The 12,912-nt window shown below is 42.5% G+C and overlaps 1 protein-coding gene across 1 annotated transcript in view; it reads right to left on the reverse strand.

The window, feature by feature from the left end:
- The window catches only part of LOC141273695 (synaptotagmin-15-like), a 100,050-nt gene that overhangs the window by 72,638 nt on the left and 14,500 nt on the right, over positions 1 to 12,912 (reverse strand). Inside the window, exons 5-6 of the mRNA XM_073685951.1 lie at positions 2,169 to 2,339; positions 1,957 to 2,077 (exon numbers count right to left, since the gene is read on the reverse strand). Of these exons, the coding sequence (XP_073542052.1) occupies positions 1,957 to 2,077; positions 2,169 to 2,339 (292 nt within the window). The remainder of the gene's footprint in view (positions 1 to 1,956; positions 2,078 to 2,168; positions 2,340 to 12,912) is intronic.

Below are 12,912 nucleotides of genomic sequence, written 5' to 3' on the forward strand. Positions count from 1 at the left end.
CCAGGAAGGGTGCCATGGGGGACCCCACATCATTTTTTTTGGGGTCCCCCATTTTAATAGCTAGTAAAGGCTAGGTATTCAGCTGGGGGCTGATAATAGTAGCCTGGGAAGCTCCGTGGGTATTACCCCCTTCCCAGGCTTCAAACATCTGCCCCAGCTGTCTGCTTAACCTCCGCTAGAGACTAAAATTACGGGGAACCCCACGCCAATTTTTTTTTTTTTTTTTTTTTTTTAATAAATCCTTTAACACTAAATGACAAGTACAGTAACCAACACTGTCACTATACTTATATATGTGACTGACATGTTTCTATCTATCTAATCTATGTGTGATGCTCTATTCTTTCTATTCTAAATTGTCGGGTACCGATGCTGAATTGCCGGCCGGCTTTTTTAAAGAGACCGTGCATGAAAACACTATTATTTTTTTTAATAAATCCTTTAAACACTAAATGGCAAGTACAGTAAGCTGAGCGCTGCCATCCAGCTTGTCATCCTTCAGAGACACTGCAGAGCGCAGGCATTATGGGAACTTCCGATTCCGGTATTCGATATTCTAAAAGTATCGGAACTCAGATACTGAAATATCTGGTATCGACCGATATTCGCGGTATCGGAATGCTCAACACTACTAGGCACACTAGTTTGTTCTGCACTCCAGACCCTCACTTACCCCTTTGTAATAGGATGACACAGGAGAACCACTAAATAAGTTATTGGATGCAGGTATAAAGTTTTGTTAAACATGTATATTATAGAAATCTTAACTATACCATAATATAGTATTTACAATTCTATGCTGTAATATTGCCTTTATATGTATTCACTGTAACTTTTCGATATTTACATGTTGTGTTCTCCTTTGCTGCTCATGTATTTTTTCTTCATTTATCTATCAGTACACACACAAACACACTTTGATGATATTTGAGGAAAACTGAAGAAAAATAGGTAGTGTGTTTTTTCACTTTAAAAATTGTATATATTTATTTTTTTTCATTTTAAATTTACTCCCCCCTACATTTTACACACTGTGCCCTCCTTAAAAAAAAAAAAAAAAAAAAACGACCTTTGGGTTGCATTTTCACTAGAGATTAGCAAATAAATTTGAGTGGAATTGAATTCTATAAAACTCTGTATAACTTTCTGTAAATTGCTTCCATGTTTTTTTTTTGAATTGTGAAAGGTCATTAAAAGGTTAAAAAAAAAAAAAAAATCCTTAAGCTCACCTCTCTGGTCATCGACACATCTTCAGCTTGCCGTCGCTCGCGCACACAGTGATGTTCTGGCACAATTACCTTTTGCACAGAACCTTCCCAGGGTCCATGAAAGCTGTAAGTGCTGGCCCAGCATGAGAAGTCTGGGGATTTCAGCCCATGTGGCAGCAATCTGAAGCTGAAGCAAGGACTGGATGGGTGACGGTCAGGAGCGGAGAGGTGAGGAGACTAAGGAATTTTTTTTTTTACGCTCTGGGGTTTGGAGACACCACAGAGCATAATTAGGGACATGAAATTCATGGAGAATAACTTTGTGAATTTTATTTCCCAAGGAAAACCCGTTAAATTTTGCCTGATCCCCTAAGCTCCAATTTTAATCATTTTAATTTATATGCGCAGTCCAAAAGTAAGTAGTATCTTAACGTGTCCTTCTCCTGTCATGTTGTGATTAAGGGTCAGTGAGGACCCAAAACATTTAAGAGACTTCCATTTCACCGTCCATTAGGTTTTATGCTGAAACATAAATCAAAGCATTTTCAAGTTTTATAACAAGCGCATGTTTCACGTAAACGTGCTGCTCTGCATTCTGTGAATCCCTAGTAAGAAACTGGACTAAATTGTTTATGGATTTTAGTTCATTTATGCAGTTTGATATTGTCAGACTTTATAAAATATTCCCCAGCGCAGGGATTGTTTGGTTTTAGTACGTTCTAAATAATCAAAGAAAGGTTTTACTCACTGATAATGCCACGTTCCTCCTGGAACTGAATACCCTTAGCTCTGAGGACCACCACTGTCAAACGTCCAAGGTAATCATTGTAACTTAAGGAGAACTGAATGTCCCCATATTCTGATGGCGGCTTTAAAGAAAATAATGCAAATATTTCAAAAAGTGATTAGATCATCATAATCTAAACTGAGAATTGTGGATGTTTTTACATAATCGGTTACCTCTAAATGTTCTTGTTCCAAGTCTCTCCAAATAACCAGCTTTCCATCATCAGTCAAGTTCTCATTTTTCAAAGGAAAGATAACTTGTCCTAATAGATGGTGCTTCTTTATTTTATCCACATGGAAGACAGAAAACCTAAGAGTCCTTTGATGTAATGTTTTTCCAGAAACCTATGGAACATAAAGATGCTGCACGTGAAAATATTGCAATATAGAGCAAGAGAATCTTCCATTTAGCAATCTATGCAGGGTAGTTTAACACTAAGAAGTAGATTAGAAAAACTCCAGCATCTTCTCCGTATCCATCACTAGAGATGTAAAAGTTAAAACGTCCATTTTATTAGTTCCATTAAAAAAGCGCCATATGTAAGGCAGACCTTACATGTTTCGAACCAAACAGGGGTTCTTAATCATAGGTTACATTGCTATAGTTAAAAGACATACACATATATACATATTATACACACACACACATATGGACTGAAAGCAAAAGAGAAAATAGGGTGGAGACAACAAAGAACAGGAAGTTCATTAGTGAATGAAAAACCTCCTGAGGATAATTGCTCATTAATATGCATAAATTAAACTTATGTGCATGGTATGCTGGCAAATTAAGTACACCATTAGAAAAAAAAGTATCAAAAAAATGTACATTAGATCATTGCGAAAATTGAGACCATTGGGAATGCGAGAGTTAAGTTTAAGAATCCATGAGGCTTCTCTGGCTAAGAGAAGCTTGCCTCCATCTCCTCCTTATGTGTCTTTGCACCTTATCTATACCAATAACCTTAAGGCTATGTGCAAACGTAGCAGATTTGATGCAGAGCGTTTTTGCCTCTCTCTGGCAGGAAAAAACACATGCAGATTTACATGCATTTTTTTCTGCCAGAGAGGAGTGTTTTTTTCAGCGTTTTTTATATGCGTTTTTTCAAGCACTTTTCCAAGCGATTTTGATCATCACTTGGAAAAGTGCTTGACAAGTTGGTCACACAATACAAATCCATGCAACCGGCATGGATTTATAATGTGTGAACAACTTAGATGCTTTAAAATGCTGAATCTAAAGTAAAAAAAATAAATAAATAAAGTTAAAAATAAAAAAAACCTGTATACTCACCTCTCCGGTCTCCTCCCAGCGGCGATCCTCTCTCCTCAGCGTCCCGCGGTGTACTGGCAGGACCTGCGGTGACGTCATTTAGTCAGCTGATGGTCACGCATCCATCACCTGACGTCAGCGGTCGCGTGACCATCAGCTGACTAAATGACGTCACCGCAGGATGTCGAGGAGAGAGGACGTGGCCAGGAGAGGACCGGAGAGGGGAGTATACAGGTTTTTTTTATTTTTAACTTTATTTTTTCTTCACCACGTGGTAGCCGGAATGAAGAGGAGTTGTAGTCTCCTCTTCATCCTGGGTACCACACGCACCACGATTATGCTGCAAATTCATGGCCATTGAATTTAATTGAAACGCAGCAAATCCACATATACCTGCGGGTTTGCAGCGTTTCAATCTTCGTCAATGGCCGCGAATTTGCAGCGTAATTGCGGTAGAAATGGTCATGCTGCATTTTGCAACGCAATGCGAATTTGGCGCGCTAATTAGCGCATCATGTGCACAGCACATCCAAATTCACATTGCTTTGCATGGCAGACTGTTTTACAAGTGTTTTCTCGGCCGTAAAAACGATCACCACAGTGAAAAATCAGCAAAATGTTTGCTGAGCTCTGACATGGAGCGACTCACTGCATTAGGATTTGGAGTCGCTCCAGTAACAAGCTCTGCGATGCGTCTTTTAAGCATGTGGCTTGTGCAAACTACATAAAATTTTTTGCAAGATGTGCACAGTGCTTGATAAATGACATATGTACTGGAGCAATTAATAAAGTGCTTGATATTATAGATTTTGCCTGCACTGTCAGTAAATGTCTGGGTCTTAAACATAAATTTGCAAATATTACACTTGAGGCCTCCACACTTATAGGATCCATTAATATGAAGCCATGTGTCTGACCTTGGGCTTTTGGTGGACAAAAAACTTGGAGATAATAAATTTCCTCTATTGGGGGATATTTTAGCAATAAAATTAATTCCTTCCTTAAGGATGCTCTGAAGTACCTTATCCTGGTGTAATATACAAGCATATTTCCGAATTAAATCTGTAATAGCCTGATAGTCTGTACTATAAGCTGTGGAGAAAGTAACTTGTTTATTTCTCTTACATACCGTATTATTCTCCAGTAAAGATGTCTGTTTTGTGAAAGGCTATATTACGGGCTCTACAAATATGTGTATTTGAGTAGCCTCTAAGTTTTCTAATCTACTTCTTACTGCTTCTCATCCCTGGATTTGAAACCAAGGATTTCCGTGCACCAGTGGACCCTTATGGCATATGCATGGTAGGCTGAAATTTTCCCTTATACACCTAGTTTAACACTGCTCTACTTAATTTAATAGGCTATGTTGCAGTGGGTATCCAGAAACCTTACTGGGCAGGGAATAACAAAAAAAATACGTCAGCAGTTTTTTTTCTACAGTCTGAGAGCAGTATGATGTAGGGGCAGAAAGCCGGATTCAAGCTATAGATCACTTATTGAACTGCTTGGTGCCGTTTTGATAGAATCTTTTTTCTCTGCTGCAGATGTAGCAATGGTCTTTATGCGGAGCGGTGTAAAACCCAGCCCAGACTCCTGATTGGTATATTCCTTTTTACACTGTAAATTGTCAGCAAGCTGCTAATCAGTGGTGCAGGTGGAGTTACACAAATTAGCTGGACTGGCTTACATGTGACACTTAGTCCTCTAATGATAATCTCCTGCTAATAAAACACTGGATTGTATTGAAATTTCAGCAAGCTAGTGAGCAAAGTGACATCCCTGGAATGAGGGTCTCCGCTCGTACATTACGCTGCTCTCAAATCAAAATAGTAAAAAACTCCCTTAAAATTCTCATATATAATAAAGCCAGCAAAACCAACTTTTATCCTTCTTTCAGCAGGACCTGACTAACATGTGTTTATAGGGGCCCACCATCTTTTCTCCAACGGAAAGGGAAGAGGGATTCTGCATTTTGTTTTCCGTCTTTAAAAGTAGAGGCTTAGCAACTTCTTCCCATCCATAAAACTTGCAATGTGAGTTAAGCTGTTGGAAGGGATAGCTGTTGGCCAAGCAAGCATTGGGTTGACAGCCATTTAATTTGTATGACCACCTTCACCTTAACTTTAATTCTGAAGATGTATGGAACGTTGTAATTGGACCCTCCATCCATCCATCAGAAAGTGTCAGCGTAATTTAATTATCACTTCCGTTTTGTTTTTTTTGCCACACACCATTTCCACTAAAATTCCCAAGATGAGTCGCTAGTTATTGATTGGGCAGATTTATACAGGGAATTTTCGTGTTGTGTGGCACCTTTGAAAGGTTTTTTCACTTTTAAAAATGTTCATATGGGTCAAACATCAAGTAGAATTAAAATATCACTCACAGAACATCTTTCTGCGATTAGGTTATATGGTGAAAAACTAAAAGAAATCTAGAAAAAACATTGGGGAAGAAAAACCAAAATGACGCCGATATAAAAAAAAAAAAAAGAGATGAAACAACGACAGGACAGGCATATTTGGGTGCATAAACATATGGTCTCAGAATTAAGATGGATGGTTTTAGAGGAGGTATTTGTTGCTGATGTAAACAAGATAAAAATGGAAATTACTACAAAGAGAAGTATGTTAGATATAGTCCCTTGATACAATGTCTCCTAAAGGAACGAATGAGAAATGTAGTTCTAATGTTTTTCTATAAAGATAATGGTGATGTGCGCCTTTAGTGCGTTTTTTGCAACATTTGCTTATACTCAAGGCAATCTTACATGTTATTGTAGACATGGTGATTGAAATATTTGAAAGTGAATTAATATACAATGTATATGTAATTCATTTTATATGTTTTAGTACCAGGTTGAAGGATTGGTTCTGGAAAGATTGCAGGTTTGGGAAAGGGGGAAGTTCCCCTGAAACGTTGCCGCAGGTGTGTTTTCCTGATAGTCGGGTAGTGTCTCTGCCCTTCTGTTCCATCTAGAGCAGCGCTCATATGCACATGGAAGGTCACACCAAAGGTCTGACAGCAACTTGGAAGCTTGATGGAGCCCACTCCGCAGTCTAGATGTTTTTCACAGTGGTGATTATAAAGATTTACGAAGTTTAAAGACTTTGAATGTATGTTAATGAGAAATATGTGGATAAAGAATATAAAGAAAAGACTGATGTGCCGTTTTTGATTATATGAATTTGTTGGCAGCTCGAAGGGACAACTGCAATATGGCTACTTTGTGTGGGACCCAAATATTTAATAAGGCCATTTTGCTTTATTTTTTGGAATGAGAAGTTTATAACACATGAATGAGGAAAGGTACAGCCTGGAAATACAGAGGACAGTCTTGCTAAACCTGATAAACAGTATTTTTCTCACTTCTAGTCAGTCATGAGAATGTTATTGGATGTCTTTAGGCTTCTTTAGGCTGGGTTAGCTCTTCACTTTCAGCCCATTCACTTGTCAAATATGAAGAATAAACCTGCAATGTCTTTTTTCATCTTAGATCCAATTTAAAATATAAATCATAAAAATTTGTATAACTGCAGGTTTCTGATTGAAGAAATTTTAGCCCAAATCAACGCAAAGACCTCTGATCACTTTGAGATGCACTAGAGCACTTCTACAGCATACAATGCCATGTCGGTCATAGAAAGCAATAATACTACAATAAGAAAGGAATGGCTTCTCCAAGCATCAATCCTGTATTCTGGATGTGCTGTTAGCTAATTGTATGCAAAGACTTTCAGCCATTTTGGAACATTTATCTAATGTTATAGTGATAGCATGGCTATTGTATTTGTTGTACTTTGCTGCCATTTACTGGCCGTTGTTATAATATGTGGTCATGTAGTACCCATCATACTTTTCTGTCTGAAACTCCTATCATCTCCTTCCCTTCACTTCCTTCTTGTCAGTGCCATCTTGGACAACACATACTGCAGGACTGGAGAAAGGATTCTCTTGTTACCTCTAACCGCATGCTTCCAATATCAACTCTAACTTCTACCTCATCTTCATCCCTTCACCTTGCCTGATGGCTCACCTCATCTCAAGGTACTGTGAATTCATCACTGCATCATCCTTCCGGACTAATCACGTGCAGTTCAGAAGAATAGAAGCACAGGTTAGTGAGTAACACCATCTGCCATTGCTTATAGAGAGAGATCAGTGTTCGCATCCCTCAGACACATCACCCATGTAACATCGGTGGCGGAATGCTGGATAGGGCATTTATATGGGTTAGAAGTGGGTGACTGCTTTTTTAGTTTGTGTACAGTGAAAGGGATTTACATACACAGCATCAGTCGTTTCCTAGTATAGGATTTACGGTCACGACTAGTGTTGAGCCACCCCCGTAGTGTTCGAGTTCGGTTCGGTTCGTCGAACACCCGTGTGTTCGTCGAACACCTTCGAACACCGTTAAAACCAATGGCAGGCAAACAAAAACACATAGAAACACATAGAAAACACCTTCAAAGGTGTCCAAAAGCTGACAAACTGCTCAGAAGACACAACTAACACATGGAAAAGTGACAAGTACATATAGTCATGCGAAAAGAAAAGAGGTGGAGACACAGATATAGGCATGTCATGCCCTTCTAAAATCCAAAAAGTGAGAAGCCGACACGTTCAGTCCGCTCCTGCCCGTGCCACCTCCGTGTCGCCGGGTTTGTGCCAGAGCCGCGGTGAACCCTGACGGCCAGCCCCCCTTTCCCAATACTGGTGCCTGTCCGCTGGTGGGTCGAGCGAGCCCCCCTGTGGTGGAGACAGCTCTAAGCTTTTTAATTTAAAATTGTCTCTCTAATTTGAATAAATACACTTTAAATCCATTTACAAGGATCTATTGGAGGGCAAATCTCATGCCAGCAGCCGCGTAATTCCAGCTCCAGTAGCGTCCACTAAAGCTGCTGCAGTTAAAAAGCTTTTATAAGGATCGAGCTCGGCTGTCCACCGCTAGGCATCCTACTGCCAGTCCGAGCCCCTATGCCTTGGGGTGCCTCCTGATGCTCTTCACTGAGTATCCCGTGGTCCCGAAGCATTTCCTTTGAAAAAATGAAGTGTCCAAACTACAGGTGGTGTAGCTTGCTTAACAGCCGGGATAATCCGCTGACTAGCAGACCCTGCTACTAGGCACAAAGTATTTCCTGGGCTAGATGCAGTTAAAAATTTGTAATTAGATACTCTCGTTGGATGCTGAGAAAGCATTCCATAGAGTCTCCTGGCACGCCATATATGATTCTCTTAAAAAGCTTGGGGTAGGGGTCTAGGGGACCCTTTTATAGCCAAAATCACGGCCCTGTATCGCAATACGTCACCTAGGCTGAAGATAAATGGAACTGTAGCACCCTGAGGGCTCGGTTGCTACAGAGGTATTGCACCTCACCCAGAGGTGTGATATCTCACTCTCAGGTAAGGATGTAGTGTGGATCAGGACCCGACACCTGCATGCATTACACCACATTGCCGTGGGGCAGGGCGACCAATATGCCCCTGAGATGGGCACGACAGTCCCTGTCCCTGGCTGGAGTGGGGGGAGGGAACACTGAGGAAGGGGAACCCTGTAGTGCAGGAGCAGGGAGGAAGCAGTTCCTGGGTGCATTGAGAAGGGAGTATAAAAGTTGGGCACCATCTTAGTTCAGTGCAGAGAAGTCTGAGCAGAAGTGGCAGGGAGCAGGGGCTCTGCATGAGCTCTGCTCCGGAGGCGGGCCTAGTAACAGAGGCCCAGGCCTGGAAGAGGGAGAAGGAAGGAAGAGGAGCGGAGAAGGCTCCAGGAACGAGGAACGAAGGGATCTCAGGGATGCGGACGGGCGAGTCGCCACCGCACGCCCGAATCCACCTGCGTGGAGGGGTCAGGCCAAAGGGGGAGACCGGTCCCCGAAACTAGTGGAGGCAGGAAACGACCCTCAGCTAGAAACAGGAGGCTGTGACATTTTATGTGGCGCAGCCCCTCGCTACACCCGCTAGGAAGGCACCACATAGGGTCAGGGAAACTGGCGCCAAGTTTACCAAGAGGATGCCCGAGGCAGCCGGACAGAAGGGTTGGTAAGAAAGGCCAGACAAAGGACACACAAAGGGGGTCCTGTGAAGCGCTCCAAAGTTATCTGGGAGTTGTCTGAGCCCCTCACCTGGTGAGCACAGTACGACGTGGGCAGCCGTTACCTGCAGACGTGGTCTGGATAATAAGAACTGTGAGTAAAGGCCCTGGACTGCATCACTGACTCCGTGTCATTACTGCTGCTGCCCTGCACCATCACCCCCATCCTCCGCATACACTGCCCTGAGGCTATACTCCTCCCGTGGGGAGTTATGCTACGCTCTGCTGCACCCACACCAGCCTCAGCGGTCTGCCCTGCAGCGGCGGTTCACTCTGACCGCAATTCACGGGTGGCGTAGTCGGACATTTAAACATCAAAACCACATAAATAGTTCCGCCACTGGTTTGACCGCCCTGAGCCACGGAACCGGGTTGCCGCCACGGAGACTACAACCACCAGCATCCACCAAAAAGGGTCCGGCTCCGGGTGTCCCAAGGCCCAGGGGGCGCGTCAGAACATTTTCATCACCTTTCACAATCACCAATGGGACAAGGCAGGGATGTTCTCTGTCCCCTCTCTTATACATCCTAGTGACGGAGCACCTGCTCTCATCAATTCGCCATAACCCCAATATTAGGTGGATTGAGGTGGGAGGCACCGAGTACAAGTGCTCTCTATTTGCTGATGATGTACTAGTATATATCACTCAATCACATATATCCATCCATGCTGTTATGGCTGAAATAGATCACTTTGTTACATGGTCAAATTTTAAAATCAATGCAGCGAAGTCTGAGGCCCTCGATGTCTCCCTCCCCAAATCCATATAGGATTCCATCCAGTCCAACTTTCCCTTTGCCTGGCCCTCACAGGGTATCAAATACTTAGGAATTCCTATTCATAGAGACCTCTCCCATCTATGTTATCTTAATTTTGGGCCCTTTATTGAACAACTCCATACAGACCACGGTTGGCAAGTTAGAACTGTAAGATTGACTACGTGAACCACTGGTGTTTTGTGGAAAAGCACATGTACACTGTGTTCCAAATTATTATGCAAAAAGTGTTTAGGAGTGATAAGGGAAGAATTTGTTTGTTTGTCAGTTAAACTCATTGATGGTGATGTGTGTCAGGGCTCTTTATATCACTGTAAGCAATTGCAGACACCTGTGCTAATTAGTTTGGCAGGTGTGTCCAATGAAAGGCAAGACTACTTAAGAAGGCTCTCTCACATTATTAAGCAGCCTACATTTTCTGCCAAAATGGGAAAGAAAAAGGATGTGTCGGCTGCTGAGAAGCAACAAATTGTGGAGTGTTTAGGTCAAGGCATGACTACAATCAACATTGTGCGATGATCAGGATGAAGTGTCTTGGCAATCAAGAAGTATGTAGCTGATTCACAGTACACACGTGTGCGTGCTGATAAGGGCAAATTGAGGACTCTTTCCTACAGGCAATTACGTCAGGTTGAAAGAGCAGCGGCAAAAAAGCCTTGTTATAGCAGCAGACAAGTTTTTGAAGCTGCTTGTGCCTCCAACGTCCCCCGAACAACAAGATGCAGGGTCCTTCAGAGGTTTGCAGCTGTGCATGCGCCATCCTGTCGACCTCCTCTATCCACTTCACACAAGCAGAAACGGCTCCAGTGGGCCAAACATTACATGAAGACTGATTTCAAAACTGTTTTGTTCACGGATGAGTGCCGTGCAGCGCTCGATGGTCCAGATGGATGGAGTGGAGGATGGCTGGTTGATGGACACCCCACGCAAACACGGCTACAGCGCCAACAAGGAGGAGGTGGAGTAATGTTTTGGGCTGGAATCATGGGGAGAGAGATTGTCGGCCCCTTTAGGATCCCTGAAGGCGCTAAAGATGAACTCCATAATGTATGTGGATTTTCTCAAACAGCACTTCCTGCCATGGTTCAAGAAGAAGAACCGTGTATTTCACAGCAAGATCATTTTTCTGCATGATAATGCACCATCTCATGCTGCACATAAAACATCTGCATCTCTGGCTGATATGGGCATAAAAGGGGACAAACTTATGGTGTGACCCCCATGCTCCCCTGACCTCTACCCCATTCAGAACCTTTGGAGCATCATTAAAAGGAGTGTCTATGATGGCGGGAGGCAGTTCACATCTAAGCAACAGCTCTGGGAGGGTATTCTGTCCTCATGCAAAACAATTGAAGCAGAAACCATCCAAAACCTGACAAATTCAATGGACGAGAGAGTTCAGAAGCTCCTTTCGAACAAGGGGTCCTATGTGAAAATGTAACATCACCTAGAATAAAGTTTTGAGTCGAAAACTGTTTGATTTCAGTTTCTAATAACCTGCTAATGCTTATAATTTCAAAAATGACCATTTTTTTGGTCTTTATTAAAATGAAAAGGTTGATCGAAAAGTTTGGGGGATCTAAGAGTGTGGCAACCCAGTAGTCATGATTACTTCGAATTCTGACAATATGAGGGTCATGCTGCAGGTAGTGCAGCAAGAAGGCACTTATGTGTCTTGCGCATCTCGGAGCCCCAAAATTATTTTCCGGGCTAAATGCAGCTAAAAATTATTATTAATTTTAAATCTGGTGAAGCTTAGTATAGATGGCCTAATAGGATCAGTGCTGCACACTGCTACAAAGCCCAAATTATTTTCCAGTCAAGATACAGATAAACATGACTAGTAATTTTAAATCTGGTGGAGCTTATTATAGATGGCCTAATAGAATCAGTGCTGCACACTGCTACAAAGCCCAAATTATTTTCCAGCCAAGATACAGATAAACATGATTAGTAATTTGAAAGCTTAAAACGGTTGGTAGGGTGATTTTAACCAATCATCAAGCTTTTACTCTCCCCAGGATGACACAGGGGTAGAAAAGTCGTTTCGGATCCATGATTTGTTCATCTTTATGAACGTGAGTCTGTCTACATTATCAGTGGAGAGCCGTGTGCGCTTATCTGTCAGCACACCACCAGCAGCGCTGAACACACGTTCAGACAGAACGCTGGCTGCGGGGCATGACAAGATCTCCAAGGCGTAAGTGGCTAGCTCCGGCCATTTATCCAGATTGGAAGCCCAAAAAGAGCAAGGGTCCAGTGACACAGTCGTGGCTTCAATGTTTACTTGGAGATACTCCTGTACCATCGTCTCTAGGAGTTGACTATGTGTCAGACTTCTTGTCTCCTGTGGCCTTGCAAAGGATGGGCTAAAAAAGTGGTGAAATGATTCCGCAAAATTGATGTTACCAGCAGATACTGTGGTTCTGTTACGGTTTGAGTGCTGAACACTTGACGGTCCCACGGTTGGCAAGTTGGAACTGTGAGATTCACTACGTGCACCACTGGTATTTTGTGGAAAAGCACATGTAAGATTCTGCAACAGTCTCTGCTGATACTCCTGCATGCGTGCATCCCTTTCTATGGCAGGAATAATTTCTGCAAATTTACTTTTGTACCGGGGATCTAACAGTGTGGCAACCCAGTAGTCAGGATTATTTCTAATTCTCACAATTCGAGGGTCATGTTGCAGGTAGTGCAGCAACAAGGCACTCATGTGTGTTGAGCATCCAGGAGCACCAAGTCCCTGTTGTGTTGGTGGCGAGGTAACAATCATGCTTCCT

This window comes from Phyllobates terribilis, unplaced genomic scaffold (assembly GCF_046119375.1).
Source record: "Phyllobates terribilis strain yellow unplaced genomic scaffold, ASM4611937v1 Scaffold_5__5_contigs__length_657084704, whole genome shotgun sequence".
Taxonomy (NCBI): Eukaryota; Metazoa; Chordata; class Amphibia; order Anura; family Dendrobatidae; genus Phyllobates; species Phyllobates terribilis.